Genomic DNA, 20274 nt, shown 5'->3' with positions numbered 1-20274 from the left:
TCATCCTCAAGGTCTCTCTCTCTGTCTCTGTCTCTCTCTCTGTCTCTGTCTCTCTCTCTCTCTCTCTCTCTCTCTCTCTCTCTCTCTCTCTCTCTCTCTCTCTCTCTCAGTTTAAGACCATAGTGTGATTTCAAATGAGTTCATCAGTTAAAACAGCTGCATTTTGTTTTGTGAAGGTTTAAAATCTTGTTTTTAAAATGGGGGATAACTTATAAAACATGTGTCTGGGGCTTTGACTCCAAAGGCAGTCTTCCCAAATCCAGAGTTGACCTTAGCTACATGGCGTGTGAGGCGATCATGTGACCTGGTTTGATGTGACCAGGAGAAGACAGACTGATGATTCAGTTTAATGTTTAATGTCACTGTGGAGCGACACGAGAAACGAGCAGCTGCGGGTGTGATTGAAGGGTCTCACACACACACACACACACACACACACACACACACACACACACACACACACACACACGCGCACCAGCTTCTGAAGTGCTGATCATTATCTCTTATCTCTCTCTCTCAGCGAGTGAGTGACCTTGAAAAGAATGTGTCTTGTTGTTGTAATGAATACCTCTCTGACTGAATGTGTGGGGGGGTGTGGGGGGGGCAGGTGCTTCCCGGCCTGGGCGGCGTTGTATCGGGGCTGTGAGTGTGTCGTTGGTTAAAACTCAGCAGCCAATAGCGGAGGTGTAAATCACACCCCTCCCCTCTGTGAGTGGAGTGTGTGTGAGAGAGGTGGTCGTGGGTTTTCTGATCTTCAGGGGGTTTCCCAGCATTCCCGGCGGCCGTGTTTTTTACTTTTAAAGAGGAGAGGCGCAGGGGATGGGCGACTGGTTTCTCCTGTTACCAAGACAACACCCCGTTAACCAGTTGGTAAACCAATAAGCTCCACACCCAGAGAGCTGGCAGTCGTCACCAGGAAGCAAACTTGTGGCTCAGGTGTGTGAGCGGACGGCGCTCTGCTCTGACAGGTGACATGTCCACACCTGGAGAAGATTCACTGACATTAATTATTTATGGAAATGTGTCGGACAGACTCTGGCTCAGGTGATGATCCTCCACTTCCTCCATGACGTGGCTTTTGTTTCACGTGTTGCAGCAGCTGGGGTTTCCCTGTCAGTCCCTGAGCAGCGCTGCGTTCACATGCTGCCGTATCGTGGTGTAAAATCAAACCCTGAGGAAAGTCACAGATATGTCTGACTGGACTGTAGCGTTGGTACAGTCTTCACTTAGCTCCTAGATTAGTCTAATCTTAGTCAGACTGACAAAGTGTAAGACAAAGACAGTTGGACACCTTACCTGAGGCTGAGAGGAGAAGAGTTTATTAGAGGCGGATGTTTCTTTTCTCTTCATATAAAATGTCTTGTAAGTGTTGAGTTCTTCCCAAAGACAAACATGTTCTGTGGAGGGTAAACGGAGCTGAGCGGTTGGATGCGGCTCCTGAGTCGGACATTTCTTCTATTTTGGAAACAAAAGGCTTAATTTACCCAGAATTCATTGCACCCCAGACAGGTTTAAGATAGTCAAGAACTGAACTGCTTTGTGCAACAGATGAATTCAGACTCGGTCTGTCTGAAGTCTGACTGTGTTGTATTTAAGACAAAGTCTGTCTCTGGGAAACCGGCCGGTCGGAGAGCTGAGCGACCTCGAGCACAGCTGTGGGTGTGTTCAGGGACATCAGGAAATGCAGCTTATTTTAGGTAAACCATCACAGTGAAAGATTTCTCTTTAAAGTTTTTTCCTCTACAGATTATTCATTTATTTAATTTCAGTTGTTCACAGCAGTTTGAAACACAGCAGTCGTTTCTTATTTATTTCTAATAATTTCATTATTTGTAATAAGTGACTTTATTTCTAATGTTATTGTGTTTGTAGTCAATTTGAACTAGCTGTAAAACTATTGGTTGGTTTTTGATGGTAGATGACGGCTCAGATCAAAGTGCTGTTGTGTCACTGTGAACTGAAAATTTTTGGGATTTGAACTGAGCTCTGGGAAAATGTAATTAACTATTTATAAATGAACCCACAACTGGGAAAAAATGGAAATGAAAAGGTTTGTTTCTCGCAGATGATCCAGCCCTGCAGGTGCTTTTGGTTTTATTTGTCCAGGGGTTGAGAGACCTGAGATTTCCTCCTCAGCCTCACAGTGGAGGAGACTGAGCCAATATTTTGGCAGATACTGAGCTCACAGTGAAGTGTGTGTGTTCATCACAGATCAGAGAGATGTCACCTCTCTAATAGGGATCCATCGATCAGATGTGCCCGATCAGTATTTGGTACTGACCTCGTTAATCGGTCTGTGGATCCACACAGTGAGGTTAATGAGAGCTGGTGTCAGATCAGGACTCGTTACCAGCAGCTGACCTGGGCCAACATTTCTGTATCAGGAGACAACACTGTTTCCATACATTGATTTATATGTGGCGCCACAATATCAGCACTGATCACCACATATTGATTTACTATTTAAATTATTTGTATTTTTAATTATTATTTTATTATTTCAAATGGGTCGTTTAGTCAGAGTGTGTGTGTGGTGTGTGTGTGTGTGTGATGTGTGTGTGTGTGTGTGTGTGTGTGTGTGTGTGTGTGTGTGTGTGTGTGGACTCAGTGGCCAATCACAATGTGTAATCAATTGTTTGTAGTTATTTGTTTGACACAATGTGGAGCACTGAGTCATTTACGTGTCATAAAGTCGTCCACCTGCAGTGGAGAATGTGATATACAGTATTGATTAATGATTAATGCCAGAAAGCTTCTGCTCATGTTAATGTATACAGTACACCCCCGCCCCCACCCCACCAGGAGCCACCGCCACATATAGGATCAGATTGTGTGGAAACCCTGGAGAAGAGGTTTGATTGGTCGTATGTTGCTGCTTTAAACAAAGAGCTGTTTAAACTCCCAGGACGCTGCTGCATCAGGTGTCTGCTGTTGGCTGTCAATATCAGCTCAGGTGTTGTCCAGGTTACCAGGTTACCACTCCCCCTGGCACCGTCTTTGTCTCTTCCCCCTCCCCCTGTCTTATGGCAGCAGTCAGTCAGGAGGAAGTGTTTAGACGCTGACACGTCGCTCCAGGTAACAAAAGCTGCGTTTCACTTCCTGTTGCTCTCTCAGGTCAGGTGGGTGTTTTACAGACACTCAGGTGTGTGAGTCTGAGTCCAGAGGAGCGTTTAACGGAGGTCGAGTTTTATTTGTATTGGAACTTGTTGCTCAGGTAGCAGTGTTTCCCCACAGAGTCAGGTGACTCTGGTTTCTGTGGGGGGAGTGGGGGGGGCAGCTTGGAGTCAACGAGGTCATCACTGCAACAGTAACTATAGTAACATTTCTTTCCTTTATTCATGTATGAATTGTTTCTTTTTTTTACATGTATTGATTGTTGAGTCTGTATGAAAACATGAGTCATCTTTTAAATGAAAAAAACTTTTACTTTTGTCATAGTCAAATATGAAAAAGTGTTTTTGTGTCAGTACGAAAACTTCTGCATCAAATCATCAATAATAATCAGACAGTCCTGAATTAACTCCGACTTGCTTTAATGTTACATTTTCTGACTGTTGGCACCACGAAGAAGCAGCAAAGACCTGAAACTGGTTTATTTCAGGTTTATCTCATTCATGGTCTGTCTTCAGTTTTTTCCTCAATTTAATATTTATTTCATTTTAATTGTTCCCAGCAGTTAGAAAAACTGAACTCAGAAATGCAGCTTTCACTTTATATAATAGACATTCATTCCAATAAGTGACATTATCTCTAATAAGTGACTTTATCTCTAATAAATGAATTTATCTCTAATAAGTGACATTATGTCTTTTTGTCTTTTTTTTCCAGTGTTTCTATCAGTAGATTTTATGGACATGTCTTTAGACGTCCTTTAGTCTCGTGCGTCTTCACTAACCTGAAGTGCAGTGACACATTTCAACACGTCTGCAGCTCTCAGGAGTTACTCCCATCACTGAAGAGTCAGGGTTCATTTAGAAACTTTAGAGACTTGGTTCCTCTGTCTTCCAGTGGACAGAGGAGAGACGAGGAGGCGAGGAAGAGGGAGGTGTTTCCCTGTGGGACTCAGACCGGGGACGTTGTGGCTCATGGTCGGCACGCCGTGTCTGGGCCTCAGTCACGTTTTAAATCAGAAAACAACCAAATTCACTCCATCGTTCCTTTACATCCACTTCTGTGTGGGAGCGTTTCCACAGCGACGGCTGACACCTTCCCAGTGCTTCCTGTTCTGCCCCCCCCCACCACCAGCTGTTTCCCACCTGATAATTACAGGGTCAGGGTCCTCCGCACTGCCCCCCCTTCATCATCCTCCTCCTCCTCCTGTCCTTTGTTTCTTTATTTCTCCTTTCACTGCTCTCACCATCGTCCCCCCTCCTCCTCCCAGCTCCTCCCTTAGCCCCCTCCCTTCTCCTCCAGCTCCTGGACAGATGAAATGGTGAAATATACTTTTAAAACGTGAAGCGTTGTCATTCAATTCAGCTGCTGGGTGTCATGACTTTGTTTGTAAAGTTTGTTTTGAATAAATGCCTTCAGTCTTATGGACTCTGTTGTCATGGTGACCTGTGGGTAAACGCTCTCTGGGACTGGATCTATCTGCTTTATTGACCCACCTATGGACGGACATGTTGACCTGTGTCTCTGTTACGTGTTTTCAGTCCTAACTCGTCTCTCTCCTCTCTGTCTCCCTCCGCCTCCAGATGGAGTCTCCAGTCTCCACCCCCGCTCCTCCCCCTCTCCACCTCCTCGCTCCCGTCGCCAACAGCGACATCTCGTCTCCCTGTGAGCAGATCATGGTTCGCACGCGCTCAGTAGCGGTGAACACGGCGGACGCCGCGCTGGCCACCGAGCCGGAGTGCCTGGGACCCTGTGAGCCAGGCACCAGCGTCAACCTGGAGGGCATCGTGTGGCAGGAGACGGAGGACGGTGAGTTCACGCCGTCTGATACACCGAGGCTGGAGTCTCAGATCTGAGGCTGGAGGTCTGCTGAGTCAGATTTTGTTGATGATCTCGACATTAAGCCGCTTCCAGCAGAATTATTATATTGTTCTCCATGAAATCAAACAGCTCGTTTTTCATTTTGTTTTTGCACAATTAATAAAATTTAAAATCGTGAGGCATTAAAGGAATAAAAAAGGGCTGTGGTGAGATTTAAAAATTCTAAAAGGTTTTATAAAGAAAAATCTAAAATAAAAAACATATTTCCTCGACACACACGAAATAGACGACGAGGAACTCACATTAGGTCATGTAGTCCTGTTGAGCCTGTTTGTGTAAAACAGAAAGGAGATTGAGGAAGAGGATGAAATCAGCCAAATTAATTTCAGGAGGAAATCTGTGATTAAAAAGTCATACACATTATAAAGGATTGTTTCTAAAAGACACATCCCAACATCACATCCTGTTTTACCTTTTATTCAGCTGGAACTCTTAGTGTTGATGGGACTGTTTTCAAATCCTCTTGTCATCCTCAAACACGTCATGAACCTATTAAATTCAGGAAACAGGAAAACAAAGGACTGAGACTTTCACTTTAAAACATTAGGCGTGCATCTGTTTAACGGATCAGAGGGACAGTGAATGCAGCACAGAAGCAGATTTCTAGGTCTGTGTAAGTTTGTTTGGTTTCTTCAGTCATGGAGCATCAACACCACTGAGGCTTGAGCTGTGTGCCATGAACTGCGAGATACTTTTATTTTCAAAGAAAAGAAAATGTTTTTTAAAACATCGAATGTTGAACTCTAGACATCGACCTGATGAAAAGGCCAGAATCGGCCCGACGCCGGGGAGATGTACTCAAACAACTGTCACACAGAAGTTTTTAGACAGTTGTCTTCACAGGTGCTTTGAGAGTTAATGATGAGAGGTACAAAATAACTTTTATAAAATAAGACTTTTATTTTGTGAAGAAATAACAAACATGAAGTTAGGTTGATCTAAGGTAAGAAGATAAAATCCTGGATGTACACACACACACACTCACACTCACACTCTGAGCGGTGTGTGTGTGTGTATGTGGAGGTGACAGGAAGCAGCTTCACCTGCTGTTGGTGGAAAGTTGAGCCTCAAGCTTCAGTTTCTCTCTGATGTGACTGGACCTCAGAAACCTCACAACCTCTGAGCAGCAGGAGGAGGAGTCACGTCTGGTGTGTGTGTGTGTGTGTGTGTGTGTGTGTGTGTGTGTGTGTGTGTGTGTGTGTGTGTAGGTATGCTGGTTGTCAACGTCACCTGGAGGAACAAGACGTATGTGGGAACCCTGCTGGACTGTACGAGACACGACTGGGCCCCACCGAGGTACTTCAACACACACACACACACACACACATTAATGAGTCTATGATTGTGGAGCTTGAATTATTAGTTTGTTGATCGATCAGTCGTCAGAAAACTGATCATGAGCTACACTTCTCTCAGCCGCCGGCACCAGAGTATTGACGACAGGTGACTAGGAGCATTAATGCCGATCTACTGCTCATGTATTTTAAATGACAACCAGTTGATCGATCGAGCATCACTGACAGAAACCGTCACTCCACATCGTAACATCCTGCAGCTGAATCTTTACAGTAGCACCAAAGGTTTAACTGACTGGCTGCGTCTCTGCGTGTCGTCAGGTTCTGTGAGTCTCCGACCAGTGACGTGGAGATGCGGAGCGGTCGTGGGCGGGGCAAGAGGATGCGTCCCAGCAGCAACACACCGCTCAACGACAACAGCAACTCGTCGGACAACAAAGGCAGCGGCAGCAGTAAGACGCGCGGAGCCGCCGCCAACAGCAAAGGGCGGCGAGGCAGCCAGACGGCCGGCGGTGCCGAGGACGCCAAGGCCAGCCCCTCCTCCGCCAAGAGGAAGACCAAGCCCACCTCGGACATGGAGCCCACCTCCAGCTCGGAGGACACCAAGGCCTCCAAACGCATGAGAACCAACTCCACCGGAGCCGCGCCCCCCCTCCCTGGAGGTAAATCTGACCCCCTGCCCCCCCCGCAGCTGGACCGTACTTGCCCCTCCCCCGTACTCATCGACTGCCCCCACCCCAACTGTAACAAGAAGTACAAGCACATCAACGGGCTGAAGTACCACCAGGCTCGAGCCCACAACGACCACGACGTTCGATTGGACCAGGACGGAGACAGTGAGTACGGCGATGACCCCGCCCTCCATCCTGACCCCGCCTCCTGCAATGGTGCCGCCATATCCCCTGCCCGCTCCACCACGCCCAAAGGACGCGGCTTTGACGCCCCCTCCCCCTCATCGGGGAAAATGACGTCAAAGGGGAAGAAGAAGGCAGGGGAGGCGGAGCCTGAGGTGACGGACGGCGGCGAGGAGGGGGCGTGTTTGACCGACGAGGCCAGCAACGACGGGATGGACGACAGAAAAGCCAAGAAGATGGCGGGCGGGGGCAAGCCCGATAAACTGACCCAGAAAGGCTTGAAACCGAACCGCCCCGTGGCCCCCGCCGCCCCCGGAGCCCCCTCACCCTACGCCCTGCAGGCGTCCTCCCCCGCCCTGGGCTCAGTGGTACAGTCCGTCCCTAAGAGCCCGCAGCTGAAGAGCATCCAGCCTAAACCCCCGCCGCTGGCCGACCCCGCCTCCAGCCCTGCCCTCGCCAAGGACAAGAAGAAGAAGGACAAGAAGAAGAGGGAGGGGGGGAAGGAGGGGGACAGCCCGAAGGCGATGTGTAAGGGGGGGCGGCCGGAGGAGGGGAAGAGCCCGTACTCGGAGGTGTCGGACGCTTTGCTCAACGGCTCGACGGAAGCTCATCAGAGTCGCCTCGCCAGCATCAAGGCGGAGGCCGACAAGGTGTACAGCTTCTCCGACAACGCCCCCAGCCCCTCCATCGGCGTGGCCAGCAGGATGGAGGCCGGCCTCGCGCCCCCCCTCCACCTCAACCAGAACGGCGCAGACAACGCGTCCGTCAAAACCAGCAGCCCCGCCTACTCCGACATCTCCGACGCGGGGGAGGACGGAGAGGGGAAGGCGGAGGGGGTGAAGGTGAAGTCGGAGCCCGACCAGGTGCCTCGTGAAGGCGCCAAGAAGGCACTGTTCCCCCCCCAGCCCTCCAGTAAGGAGTCGCCCTACTACCCCAACTACGACTCCTACTACTCCCCCAGTTACCCCAACCCCAGCCCGGGGGCAGCACCTGCAGCCCCGCCTCACGCCGAGGGCGCTCAGATGAAGGTGAAGAAGGAGGAGGAGCCGGAGGTGGGGGAGGAGGGCAAACTGAAGGCGGAGCCTCAGGAGGAGAGGAAGGTGGAGCCGGGGCCTCAGCAGCCATCTGTCATCCAGCAGCGCCCCAACATGTACACCCAGCCTCTGTACTACAACCAGTACTACGTCCCCCCCTACTCCTACTCCCCCGACCAGGCCTACCACGCCCACCTGCTGGCCTCTAACCCCGCCTACCGCCAGCAGTACGAGGAGCGGCAGCGGCAGGCCGACAAGAAGGCTGAGGGCAAAGAGCGGGAGGGGGGCGGGAAGGAAGAGTGGAAGCAGAAAGCCTCAGTGCCCCCCACGCTGTCCAGAGCCCCCAGCCTCACCGACCTTGGCGCCAAGGGTGGGCTGAACCCGGCCAAGCCCAAAGAGCCGCCGCCGCCTCCGCCGGCCTCAGAACAGGCCAAGTCTGTCATCATGGCGAAGGGGGAGGACACCAAGGCCCCCGCCGCCCAGCCGGAGGGTCTGAAGATGAAGCTGAGTGAACCAGGGCATCATGGGAAGGAGGAGGCCAAACCGGGGGTGGAATCAGGGAGGCCAACAGGTGTGGAGCAGGCCATGTGGTACAGACAGGTAACGTTCACTTTTACACCATGTGACCAGTTGAGTCGACTTCCTCAGAAACACAAGATCATTAATTACATTCATTTATTCATTCATTACAAAATACAGTTGAAAGTACAAACAGCAGCTTCATGTCACCTCTGACCTCTGACCTCTGACCTCAACTCCTGTCATCAGCCTGGAGGAGGTTTATTTTGACAGTGTGAAGATCAGTTAATAAAGACGCAATCTACATGTAATAACCTACATGTAATAACCTACATGTAATAATCTACAGGTAATAATCTACAGGTAATAACCTACAGGTAATAACCTACAGGTAATAACCTACATGTAATAACCTACAGGTAATAACCTACATGTAATAATCTACAGGTAATAACCTACAGGTAATAACCTACATGTAATAACCTACATGTAATAACCTACATGTAATAATCTACAGGTAATAACCTACAGGTAATAACCTACATGTAATAATCTACAGGTAATAACCTACAGGTAATAACTGTCTCAGTGTTTCATCCTGACGAGACACACAAACTTTATTTCTGAATTCAGCTGCAGTAAATCACAGAGCAGGAGGCTGAACGCAGGTTCAACCAATCAAAACAAGTCTGTACTGAGGGCGGAGCTGCAGGACGACTCATAGACTTATAACAATAATAACAATGATGATAATAATAAACTTTATTTACAGAGCATCATACACGGGATGCAGCTCAAAGTGCTTGACAATGACGATGGACAATAGAAAGACAAAAGATGATAAAATATGTAAATTAAATTAAAAACCAGTAAAATATTTACAGATTAACAGATGAATGAATAGATTTTAGGAATTATCAAGTTTACAAGTGAGAATCTTCCTTACCTGAGCAGGTCGGACTCGTCTTCTCTCTGTCCCTGTGTTTCCTGTCACCTTCACTGGTCACCTGACTCACCTGTTGCTCTTCTCCTCAGGAGCCCGACTCCCGCCTGTGGCCCTACGTCTACCCACACAAATACTCGGAGGCTCCTAAGCCTCAGGAGGAGGACAGGTGGAAGGACGAGAGGGAGCGAGAGCGGGACAGGAAAGACAGGAAGGAGGAGAGGCCGCGGCCGAAGGAGGGACTCCAGAAGGAGGAGGTGAAGGAGGGGGCGGAGGGCAGGACTCAGCTGCCTCCGGAGGAGCACCGAGGGGGAGGGAAGGAGGCGCATCCCCCGCACATGCAGTTCTCCTCCCCCCTGGCCCAGCACCAGGGCTACATGCCCTACATGCACGGACCTTACGCCTACAGTCAGGGCTACGAGCCCAGCCACCCCGGCTACAGAGGCATGCCCTCCGTCATGATGCAGAACTACCCCGGTAAGAGAGGGGTGGGGGGTGGGGGGGTGAACCAGGTTTATCAGGTTCATCACCAGGGGGGTCACGAGTCGTCTGCTTTATGATGTTTGACACTGGCTTTGGTTTGAGGTCTGTGCTGCAGACAGAAATATCAATCAATCAGTCAGACTTTATTTGTGTCACACTTTTCATACACACAACGCAACACAAAGTGCTTTACAGAATAAAAGCATAAAAAACCTTCCTCCCTTCACAGAACAATAAATGACCAAGTAATAAATAAAACAATAAAAATAAGACAATAACAGGAAGTGAGGAAACGCTGAAGACAAAGAACGATAGAGTGATAAAGATAAAATAATGAAATACTAAAACAGAGGAGATGTTTTAAAGTGAGTGAAACCAGAAATAAAAGGTAAGACAATAAAAATGAAGAGACCTTTCTGTAAAGATCGAATGATAAAACGCTAAAACAGAAGATGTTTGGAAGAGAGTCAAACCAGAAATAAAAGTGGAAATAAAGATAAAAGCAGGATGATGGAAACAAAAAAATCCAGAAAATAATCAGAATAAAAAGACAAACCAGTAAAACAGCTTCGAATATATAAAGGAATAAAAACAAATAAAACTCAATGGAATTTCATCTCACTGTGAATCTCTGTGTTCAAACACTGAAACCTTGGTCCTCAGGCTCGTACCTGCCGGCCGGTTACTCCTTCACCTCGTACGGGGGGAAGGTGGCGGCGGGGGAGGAGGGGGAGAAACCCTCCAGGTCGAGTCCGACGGTGAAGCCGCCCTGTGAGGCCAAAGCTCTGGACCTGCTGCAGCAGCACGCCAGCCAGTACAAGAGCAAGTCCCCGTCCATCCAGGACGGCAAGATCCCGCACGACCGCGACCGGGAGAGAGAGAGAGAGCGGGAGAGAGAGAGAGAGAGAGAGGGCGACCGGCCGCGATCCTCACCCTCCCAACGTATCCTGCCCTCCCACCATCACCTGGGATTCCCACTGCTGTCGGGACAGTACGACCTGTCCTACGCCTCAGGTGAGACACACACACACACACACACACACACACACCTGTCTGTCCAGGTGTGTGATGACACATCCAGATGTTTCCAGCAGCTGCAGAAAATCTAAAACATCAGAATAAAATGTCAAATGCCGCAGAAAAATGTCCTGAGACCGGTTCCTACATTTCCCATAATGCAGCTCAGTAGTTTTTCCTCATCAGCCCCCCCCCCCTGCATATTATTTAAAAGGTCTGCTGGGATTTGAGGAAAGGAATTGTGGGTTGGTTTTGATCACTACACTGATCAGACTTTGACCCGTCGGCCATGTTGGATCTGTCTGATGTGTGTGTGTCTCTCTCAGGCCTCTCCTCCTCAGCCATCGTCGCCAGTCAGCAAGCGTCCGCCCCGTCCATGTACCCCCCCGCACGGAGGTGAGAACGGTAAGACACACACACACACACACACACACACACACACACACACTCACACACTCACACACACACACACTCCTCTGCTGCAGTCTGTAGCGCCATCTACTGGTCTGGATGTTTGTTGATGTGACTGCAGCAGAGAGAAACCTGATCCCTCAGGGGTCAAAGGTCAGAGTTAATCATTGTTTTTAGTTTATTCAAAGTCAGACACAAACAAAGCATCAGACAGGAAGTATGTTGAAGTGAGTTTCCTGGTGTTAAAGTTGCCAAAAAAAGAAATGAGGAAGAAGAAGACCGTCATGATGAGGATGGGAACGAGAACCGGTTCCAACTGGTTCCACCCATCGACATCATCCGCCTTCATGCTTAACGATTCCCTCATCGATGCCTTCAACCTCCCCCTTACAAAACAATGACGTCACGTTTTGTAGAGGCAGTAACCACAACGAAGGAGTCGAGGAGGTGTGGCTTAACTTCTTACCACACAGAACATCCGCAGGAATCGATAAAGGATCGGATCGATGAGCAGAATCAATAATGGCGTTGGTTTCAATAAAACCTTATCGATTCCCATCCCTAGTCATGATGATGTGTCTGTATGTCGTCGGCAGATTAACTGCCACTGAGTAACAATAAAAGCTGCAGGTTATGAAGGCGGAAATATTAAACTGCTCAAATCTTTCTCTTTAATCCACAAACAGATTCACCTGAGATCAAAATGTCTTAATGAAAATAAAAGAATGAAAACCTGAATGACCTGTAACATGACCCTGGACCTGCAAGGTCCTGGTTCTGGGTTCTGCCTCACCTGGACCAGCACTGTCCTGTGTGTGAGCGCGTTGAATAAAGACGTTCTTCAGCTTCACCTGTGTCAGTAATGTTAAACTAACATGACACTGAGACCAGCTGTGTCCCTCCAGCCCGGTCCTGGTCTCTGCCGCCGGTCCACTTCCTGTTGTGGCCTCGGGGTCATGTGGGTGTGGTTTTTGAGGCGGAGCTAGGTCGACTCCCTTTTGACCAATAATGTCTTCTCACCTCCTACAGGCACACCTGATTGGCTGACTTCCCCCCTGCCCGGAGTCATGTGACTGGATCACATGAGGAAACGTTTCTGTTTCAACATCAGTTCAATGGTGTTTGTGTATGTTTGATTTCTCTGCCTGGACGTTCAGCCGGCCGCTCTGCTCCTCGCCAGACTGGACCGGAGGACCGAAGGCCTGGTCCTGCTGGTCCTGCTGGTCCTGCTGGTCCTGCTGGTCCTGCTGGTCCTGCTGGTTCCACAGGTACCACTGGTGCTCGGTGCAGAGGTTCTGGCTCAGACGGAGGACAGAGTGGACCTGGTGGGTGGAGACACACTGAGGCGCTGCAGGCCATCGGTGCTGCTGGGACGTACAGAGAAGCAGCTGTTGTTGTTTCGGGGGGGGGGGGGGGGGGGGGGGTCAGACGGTTCTGATTCGGCCTTTACCGGCGTGACCTCTGACCTCTCCGAGGACCAGAACCAGCTGTGGACTCACCTGGACGCGTCTCAGCTTCACCTGAAATTAAAAAAAAAAAACACTGTGGACGGAGGAGGACGGACCAATCACAGCGCAGCGTTCGGACTGAAGCTGCAGCCTCGGACTGACTGACGGGGAGTCAACGCCCCCCACCCCCACCCCACCCACCCGCCCCCTCAGTGTGTAGCTGTACTGTACTCTGTGTATGTGTGTGTGTGTGTGTGTGTGTGTGTGTGTGTGTGTGTAAATACTGTACAGAGGAATTATTTTAAAGAGCCTGTTGGATGCTGTTGGATTTCCTACTCTTCTTTTTGTCTGTAGCCTCTGTTTTTCTACTGTTGTTGATCTGATATTAAACCTGTAGCTGGTGGAACGGCCCCCGACCCCCGACTCCTCATTCCTTCAGCTGTGACCGGGACTATGAGATGAAACAAACGGGACCGGGACGCCCTGTGATCCCGATGATTTGACCCGGAGGCGTTGTTCTCTTAGACCTCTCCATCCACTTTCAAAATAAAAGCTGGGACAGCTGTGTTGAAATAATATTAATGTCTGCACTTTAAAAATCTAAACGTGTCGTTCAGTCACTGAAATCACATTTCAGACATCGTGTTGGTAAATGAGGTTTTCTACAAACAAGTTAAAATCATGTAAAAAAGTACATTTATAGTCTGGTTCCACTGTAGGAACCGTTTTAGAACCTCAGGAACCTGAACTTTGTTTCCATCGGAGGAACCAGCTTTACATTTATATCCCAGTAAAATCAGGAGGTTAATAATGTAAAAAAGAAATTTCTTTCATTTAAAAATAAGTGAAAATATTTTAAATCTGCTGAAAGTTGTCGCCTCCTGTTCAGTTCTGTGACGTGTATCCAGATGTTGAGAGCAGCTGCAGGCGACTAAATAAAAACTAAATGATCACAACCGAAGATCAAAGCTTCTTTCTCTGACATCACAGGAGCAGGAAATGGACCAGAATGCAATGCAGGTTGGAGATTTACCACGTCATTAACGTCATCTGGATTCAAACGGCACTTTCTAACTCTCCATACACTTCAACTCACAGCTCCGAGTTTTCCAAGAGGATTGTGGGAAATGTAGGAAATCAGTGACTGAAGTGGAGGTAAAGTGGATCAGTGGCTTAATGAGGATTTTAAGTGTCAACAACATTAAAGAAAAATGAATTTTTACTTCACCTCCTTGCATCAAAAACAAGTCAGTTAATAGAGACGCGACATGAGGTTTAAACAGACCTCAGTTCAGTTCTCAACCGTCTGTAAGGATGTTCATGAACAGCAGTAAAACAGAAACCTGGGCAGATATAAATGTGACCTGAAGGTGGCGCCAGATGAAAAGTTAGAGGGTCAGGGAAGACTACACTTACAAACATGAGCAGATGTTTAATATTTTCAGTAACTGAAACCGGAGTTTATCATATATACTCTGGTTGACTTTTCAAAATAAAATAATAATCAAAACAGGATTTGACGTGATCAAACATAAAACTGTTGCTCTCGGTTCTCTGAGCAAATCCAGAAACCACCTTCTCCTGCACAGGTGAGTATCAGGTAATAATCAATCGTCCATACTCTGCACAAGGGCCAGTTTACATAAGTCAAATAAAAAAAATCAAATTCCACAGATCTACAGATTTTTCCTGTTAAAGTCTGAACAGACTCCGTTTGTTCAGGGTGTAGTGTGGTGGTTCAGCCACAGGGAGGCGCTGCTGCTCTGTTAAAGGGCTGGGCAGCAGATTAAAGGATCAATTCACACAAACACTCAGCGCCAGTCTCTCATGCAGATTGTGATTAGTAAAAAAAATCAAGTTGAGTTTATAAGCTCAGTGTCTCACATTAAATTGCTTGGCTCCAAGAGAAAATGTGAATGTTTCCTGTGCGATGTGTTTGCACTGAACGAAGCTGCTGCTGCTCAGTATTTTCGAAAAGCCACAGGAAGTTGCAGAGCAGATTAGAAACAATAACAACAGACGTTTCATCTCCAGCCAGAGGAAATGAAACGATGATGAAGCCTTCACCTGCAAGTTTTCATCCTGTTGTGTCTCAAGTGTTTCTTCAGTTTTCATGTGGACGTTCAGTCCTGAATGAACGTTTGACCTGAGACTTGCTCAGGAGCACTTCAGCAGCAGTGTCCCATCCTAAAGCTGCGAGTTCACTTCAAATGTGAGGTGTTCCACTGATTGATAATAGGTCGATTGATTAACGGATTGATTTGGGATTGCAAAGGTTGAATGAGCCCAAAACCTCCAGGACTGGTTTGTGACCTGATCTTCAGACCCCACGTCAAGGTTTGTGTTTTTATGTTCCATAATTACTGTGTTTGATACGTCATTGTATCAGAAAATAGTTGATTCGTTGATTTGATTATTCACGTTCCACATGCTTTTATTTATTTATTTATTTATTTTTTACATTTCCCATACTTTTATTTTGATTTTCACAAGCGACCTGATTTTTATTTTGAAGGTCACTTCCGGTGTCTTCCTGTACGCTCTGTTAAATGCAGGGAGCTTGACCTGTGCAGGTCCAGCGGACTGACAGCGGCGGCTCTGCTCCGGTCGCTGCGACAGGACGGGCGGACACCGGACACACAGGACCCTTCTGCAATTCAGCGGACCTGATTGAGGACTGCAGAATACACACAGGTAAGCGTGAATCTTCTGTATGAAACTGTGCGTGTGTGTGTGTGTGCGTGCGTGTGTGTGTGTGTGTGGAGACGCTGCTGCTGAAAGTGTGATGGTCGTAGTATTTCCCGCTGGTACCGTTACTGTGTTCTATCTGCTGTAACCATCATATCACCAGCTGCAGTGTGAGGTCTGTGTATTATTGATTCTGGGAGTTGTAGTTTTAATTGTATTGATCTCTGATCAGCGGTGGGAAGTAACTAGGTACATTTATTCTGATACTGTATGTGTGTTTAGTTTAAAGACACTTGTAATTGACAGTTTTGATCTCTTCTTCTTCTCTGCTGCTCAGAGGAAATCAGCATCATCTGAGCGGCAGCTACTTTCACATGATGATTGATTTTCACTGATTATAATAAGTCTTTAATTTACATTACAAATGTTTAATTGTGCAGTGAATCAAACGTAAGTAGTAAAATGATCATGATGGTAGAATATAGTTGTAAAAAGTTATTTCTTTTAACTTTTAATTGAGTATTTAAAAAGATATGAACGTTTCCTCCACCACTGGTTGTTACAGTAGATGCCACCTGTGCTGGAAAATAACTGCATTTACTTCACTTAAGTACAGTTTTCAGATACTTGCACTTTACTGGAGTGTTTCCATTTTATTCTACTTTTATTCTCCGTTTTAATTTTCACAGGAAAAAATGTAAAAATGATGAGGATGTGATTTTTGTTTACGTCTGGAGAAACTGGTCTGTAGGTCGGGGCATCTCAACACTGATGGTGCTAACAATGCTAATGCTAACAACGCTCAACAATGTGACACATTTTACCTTCATCAAAAAAAAAAACTGCAGCTCCTGTGATTTGTATATTGCACTTGGCCACGTTGATATTTCTATTATATTTCAATTAAATGTGCAGCAATATTCATATTCAGTCATTCTGTCGTCATGTCTGTATTAGACCCACATGATGTCAAACAACAGACACGCCATCATTAGTGATTGATCTGTTGATCATTTTCTCAGCTCACTGATCAACTGTAAGAAAAATGTCGGTCTCAGTTTCTCAGAGCCTGAAGTGACGTCAGCTCTTCTTCTTCTGTCCAACCGACGACCCAGAAACACGTGTTAGACTTAATGTAGGACACGAAAGAACAAATGTTTGTCTGAAAAATGACGGGCACCGTGAATCAATTAAAAGAATAGCTGCAGATTAAGTTGTAGTATAGATATATGTATAAACTAATTGATTAATCAGCTGATCCCACACCATAAATAAATCACCTTTTTGACATCAAATGAGAGCATCACTGGTCACGTCACCAGCATCAAGAAACACAAGCTTCTTCAGCTCTTTTCTCATCTTCGTCCTGAGGTGCGTTTGAGGAACAGAGCCCACGTTGTTTTTACCAGGATTTAACTTTGTTGGTTAAAACTTTCCAGAGACGAGGATGAGAGCAGAGAACCGACACTCTGTTGTGCAGTAGTCTACATTTCTAACACTGGTGGAGTAAATACAGTGAATATCTGTTGTTGTTCCTCTGCAGTGTCATCAATAATCAGTTATAGTCAGTAGTATCAGTAATAGTAGTGATGCTGATGCAGTGATGTAATGGTCTTATTCATCACCATCATGTTGGTGAACTTTGCTTCTTTAGTTGTTTGTTTTTTTTCGGTCTGTCAGCCGTTTCTGAGACTCGGGGTTTTCCTCCGAATGTTTAAGAAGCAGCTGGTTGATGTGAAACATGAGAACCAGATTATTGTCTAGTGGCTGATTTACATGTTTACCTGAACACATCACAGACATTTGTGTCTGTCCCAGTGGACAGATGAAGGACGTCCGAGTGAATGTGGAGGTTCCTCAGTCTCTAAACACTCGTCTCAAGTTGTCTCACACACTTTGTGACAAACTGCTGTGAACGCAGCTTCTGTGCAACCCCCACAGGAGGAGGTTCCTGTGTCAGTCTGCTGCTCAGAATCTGTCAGTGAGGTTCTCTCAGAGTGTAAGATTCCTCTGTGTGTGTGAGATTCCTCTGTGTGTGTAAGGTTCTCTCAGTGTGTGTGAGGTTCTCTCAGAGTGTAAGGTTCCTCTGTGTGTGTGAGATTCCTCTGTGTGTGAGGTTCTCTCAGTGTGTGTGAGGTTCTCTCAGAGTGTAAGGTTCCTCTGTGTGTGAGGTTCCTCTGTGTGTGAGGTTTTCTCAGTGTGTGTGAGGTTCTCTCAGAGTGTAAGGTTCCTCTGTGTGTGTAAGGTTCCTCTGTGTGTGTGAGATTCTCTCAGAGTGTAAGGTTCCTCTGTGTGTGTGAGGTTCCTCTGTGTGAGATCCCTCTGTGTGTGAGGTTCTCTCAGAGTGTAAGGTTCCTCTGCGTGTGTGAGGTTCCTCTGTGTGAGATTCCTCTGTGTGTGAGGTTCTCTCAGTGTGTGTGAAGTTCTCTCAGTGTGTGTGAGGTTCGTCTGTGTGTGTGAGGTTCTCTCAGAGTGTAAGGTTCCTCTGCGTGTGTGAGGTTCCTCTGTGTGAGATTCCTCTGTGTGTGAGGTTCTCTCAGTGTGTGTGAAGTTCTCTCAGTGTGTGTGAGGTTCGTCTGTGTGTGTGAGGTTCTCTCAGAGTGTAAGGTTCCTCTGCGTGTGTGAGGTTCCTCTGTGTGAGATTCCTCTGTGTGTGAGGTTCTCTCAGTGTGTGTGAAGTTCTCTCAGTGTGTGTGAGGTTCGTCTGTGTGTGTGAGGTTCTCTCAGAGTGTAAGGTTCCTCTGCGTGTGTGAGGTTCCTCTGTGTGAGATTCCTCTGTGTGTGAGGTTCTCTCAGTGTGTGTGAAGTTCTCTCAGTGTGTGTGAGGTTCGTCTGTGTGTGTGAGGTTCTCTCAGAGTGTAAGGTTCCTCTGTGTGTGTGAGGTTCCTCTGTGTGAGATTCCTCTGTGTGTGAGGTTCTCTCAGAGTGTAAGGTTCCTCTGTGTGTGTGAGGTTCCTCTGTGTGAGATCCCTCTGTGTGTGAGGTTCTCTCAGAGTGTAAGGTTCCTCTGCGTGTGTGAGGTTCCTCTGTGTGAGATTCCTCTGTGTGTGAGGTTCTCTCAGAGTGTAAGGTTCCTCTGCGTGTGTGAGGTTCCTCTGTGTGAGATTCCTCTGTGTGTGAGGTTCTCTCAGAGTGTAAGGTTCCTCTGCGTGTGTGAGGTTCCTCTGTGTGAGATTCCTCTGTGTGTGAGGTTCTCTCAGAGTGTAAGGTTCCTCTGCGTGTGTGAGGTTCCTCTGTGTGAGATTCCTCTGTGTGTGAGGTTCTCTCAGAGTGTAAGGTTCCTCTGCGTGTGTGAGGTTCCTCTGTGTGAGATTCCTCTGTGTGTGAGGTTCTCTCAGAGTGTAAGGTTCCTCTGCGTGTGTGAGGTTCCTCTGTGTGAGATTCCTCTGTGTGTGAGGTTCTCTCAGAGTGTAAGGTTCCTCTGCGTGTGTGAGGTTCCTCTGTGTGAGATTCCTCTGTGTGTGAGGTTCTCTCAGAGTGTAAGGTTCCTCTGCGTGTGTGAGGTTCCTCTGTGTGAGATTCCTCTGTGTGTGAGGTTCTCTCAGAGTGTAAGGTTCCTCTGCGTGTGTGAGGTTCCTCTGTGTGAGATTCCTCTGTGTGTGAGGTTCTCTCAGAGTGTAAGGTTCCTCTGCGTGTGTGAGGTTCCTCTGTGTGAGATTCCTCTGTGTGTGAGGTTCTCTCAGAGTGTAAGGTTCCTCTGCGTGTGTGAGGTTCCTCTGTGTGAGATTCCTCTGTGTGTGAGGTTCTCTCAGAGTGTAAGGTTCCTCTGCGTGTGTGAGGTTCCTCTGTGTGAGATTCCTCTGTGTGTGAGGTTCTCTCAGAGTGTAAGGTTCCTCTGCGTGTGTGAGGTTCCTCTGTGTGAGATTCCTCTGTGTGTGAGGTTCTCTCAGAGTGTAAGGTTCCTCTGCGTGTGTGAGGTTCCTCTGTGTGAGATTCCTCTGTGTGTGAGGTTCTCTCAGAGTGTAAGGTTCCTCTGCGTGTGTGAGGTTCCTCTGTGTGAGATTCCTCTGTGTGTGAGGTTCTCTCAGAGTGTAAGGTTCCTCTGCGTGTGTGAGGTTCCTCTGTGTGAGATTCCTCTGTGTGTGAGGTTCTCTCAGAGTGTAAGGTTCCTCTGCGTGTGTGAGGTTCCTCTGTGTGAGATTCCTCTGTGTGTGAGGTTCTCTCAGAGTGTAAGGTTCCTCTGTGTGTGTGAGGTTCCTCTGTGTGTGAGGTTCTCTAAGTGTGAGGTTCTCTCTGTGTGAGGTTCTCTATGTGTGTGAGGTTCTCTCAGTGTGAGGTTCTCTGTGTGTGAGGTTCTCTCAGTGTGAGGTTCTCTGTGTGTGAGGTTCTCTCAGTGTGAGGTTCTCTCTGTGTGAGGTTCTCTCAGTGTGTGAGGTTCTCTCAGTGTGTGTGAAGTTCTCTCAGTGTGTGTGAGGTTCGTCTGTGTGTGTGAGGTTCTCTCAGAGTGTAAGGTTCCTCTGTGTGTGTGAGGTTCCTCTGTGTGAGATTCCTCTGTGTGTGAGGTTCTCTCAGAGTGTAAGGTTCCTCTGTGTGTGTGAGGTTCCTCTGTGTGTGAGGTTCTCTCAGTGTGAGGTTCTCTGTGTGTGTGGT

The 20274-nt window shown here is 47.5% G+C and overlaps 2 protein-coding genes across 3 annotated transcripts in view; both read left to right on the top strand.

The window, feature by feature from the left end:
- LOC111231885 (zinc finger protein 609-like) overlaps window positions 1-12776 on the top strand; it is a 37690-nt gene extending 24914 nt beyond the window's left edge. The window contains exons 3-9 of the mRNA XM_022759152.1: window positions 4695-4920; window positions 6201-6288; window positions 6609-8775; window positions 9730-10114; window positions 10784-11134; window positions 11464-11542; window positions 12578-12776. Of these exons, the coding sequence (XP_022614873.1) occupies window positions 4695-4920; window positions 6201-6288; window positions 6609-8775; window positions 9730-10114; window positions 10784-11134; window positions 11464-11537 (3291 nt within the window). The 3' untranslated portion in view covers window positions 11538-11542; window positions 12578-12776. The remainder of the gene's footprint in view (window positions 1-4694; window positions 4921-6200; window positions 6289-6608; window positions 8776-9729; window positions 10115-10783; window positions 11135-11463; window positions 11543-12577) is intronic.
- A 2841-nt stretch (window positions 12777-15617) lies between these two features.
- The window catches only part of LOC111231881 (GRAM domain-containing protein 2A-like), a 25703-nt gene continuing 21046 nt past the window's right edge, over window positions 15618-20274 (top strand). For both annotated transcript variants that reach the window (XM_022759146.1, XM_022759145.1), the window contains exon 1: window positions 15618-15690. The gene's annotated coding sequence lies outside the window, so the exon portion shown is untranslated. The remainder of the gene's footprint in view (window positions 15691-20274) is intronic.

The sequence above is a fragment of the Seriola dumerili genome, unplaced genomic scaffold (assembly GCF_002260705.1).
Source record: "Seriola dumerili isolate Sdu_G_001 unplaced genomic scaffold, Sdu_1.0 BDQW01000320.1, whole genome shotgun sequence".
NCBI classification, from domain to species: Eukaryota; Metazoa; Chordata; class Actinopteri; order Carangiformes; family Carangidae; genus Seriola; species Seriola dumerili.
The sequence above is the reverse complement of the archived record's forward strand: the minus strand, read 5'-3'. Positions and strand labels throughout refer to the sequence as shown.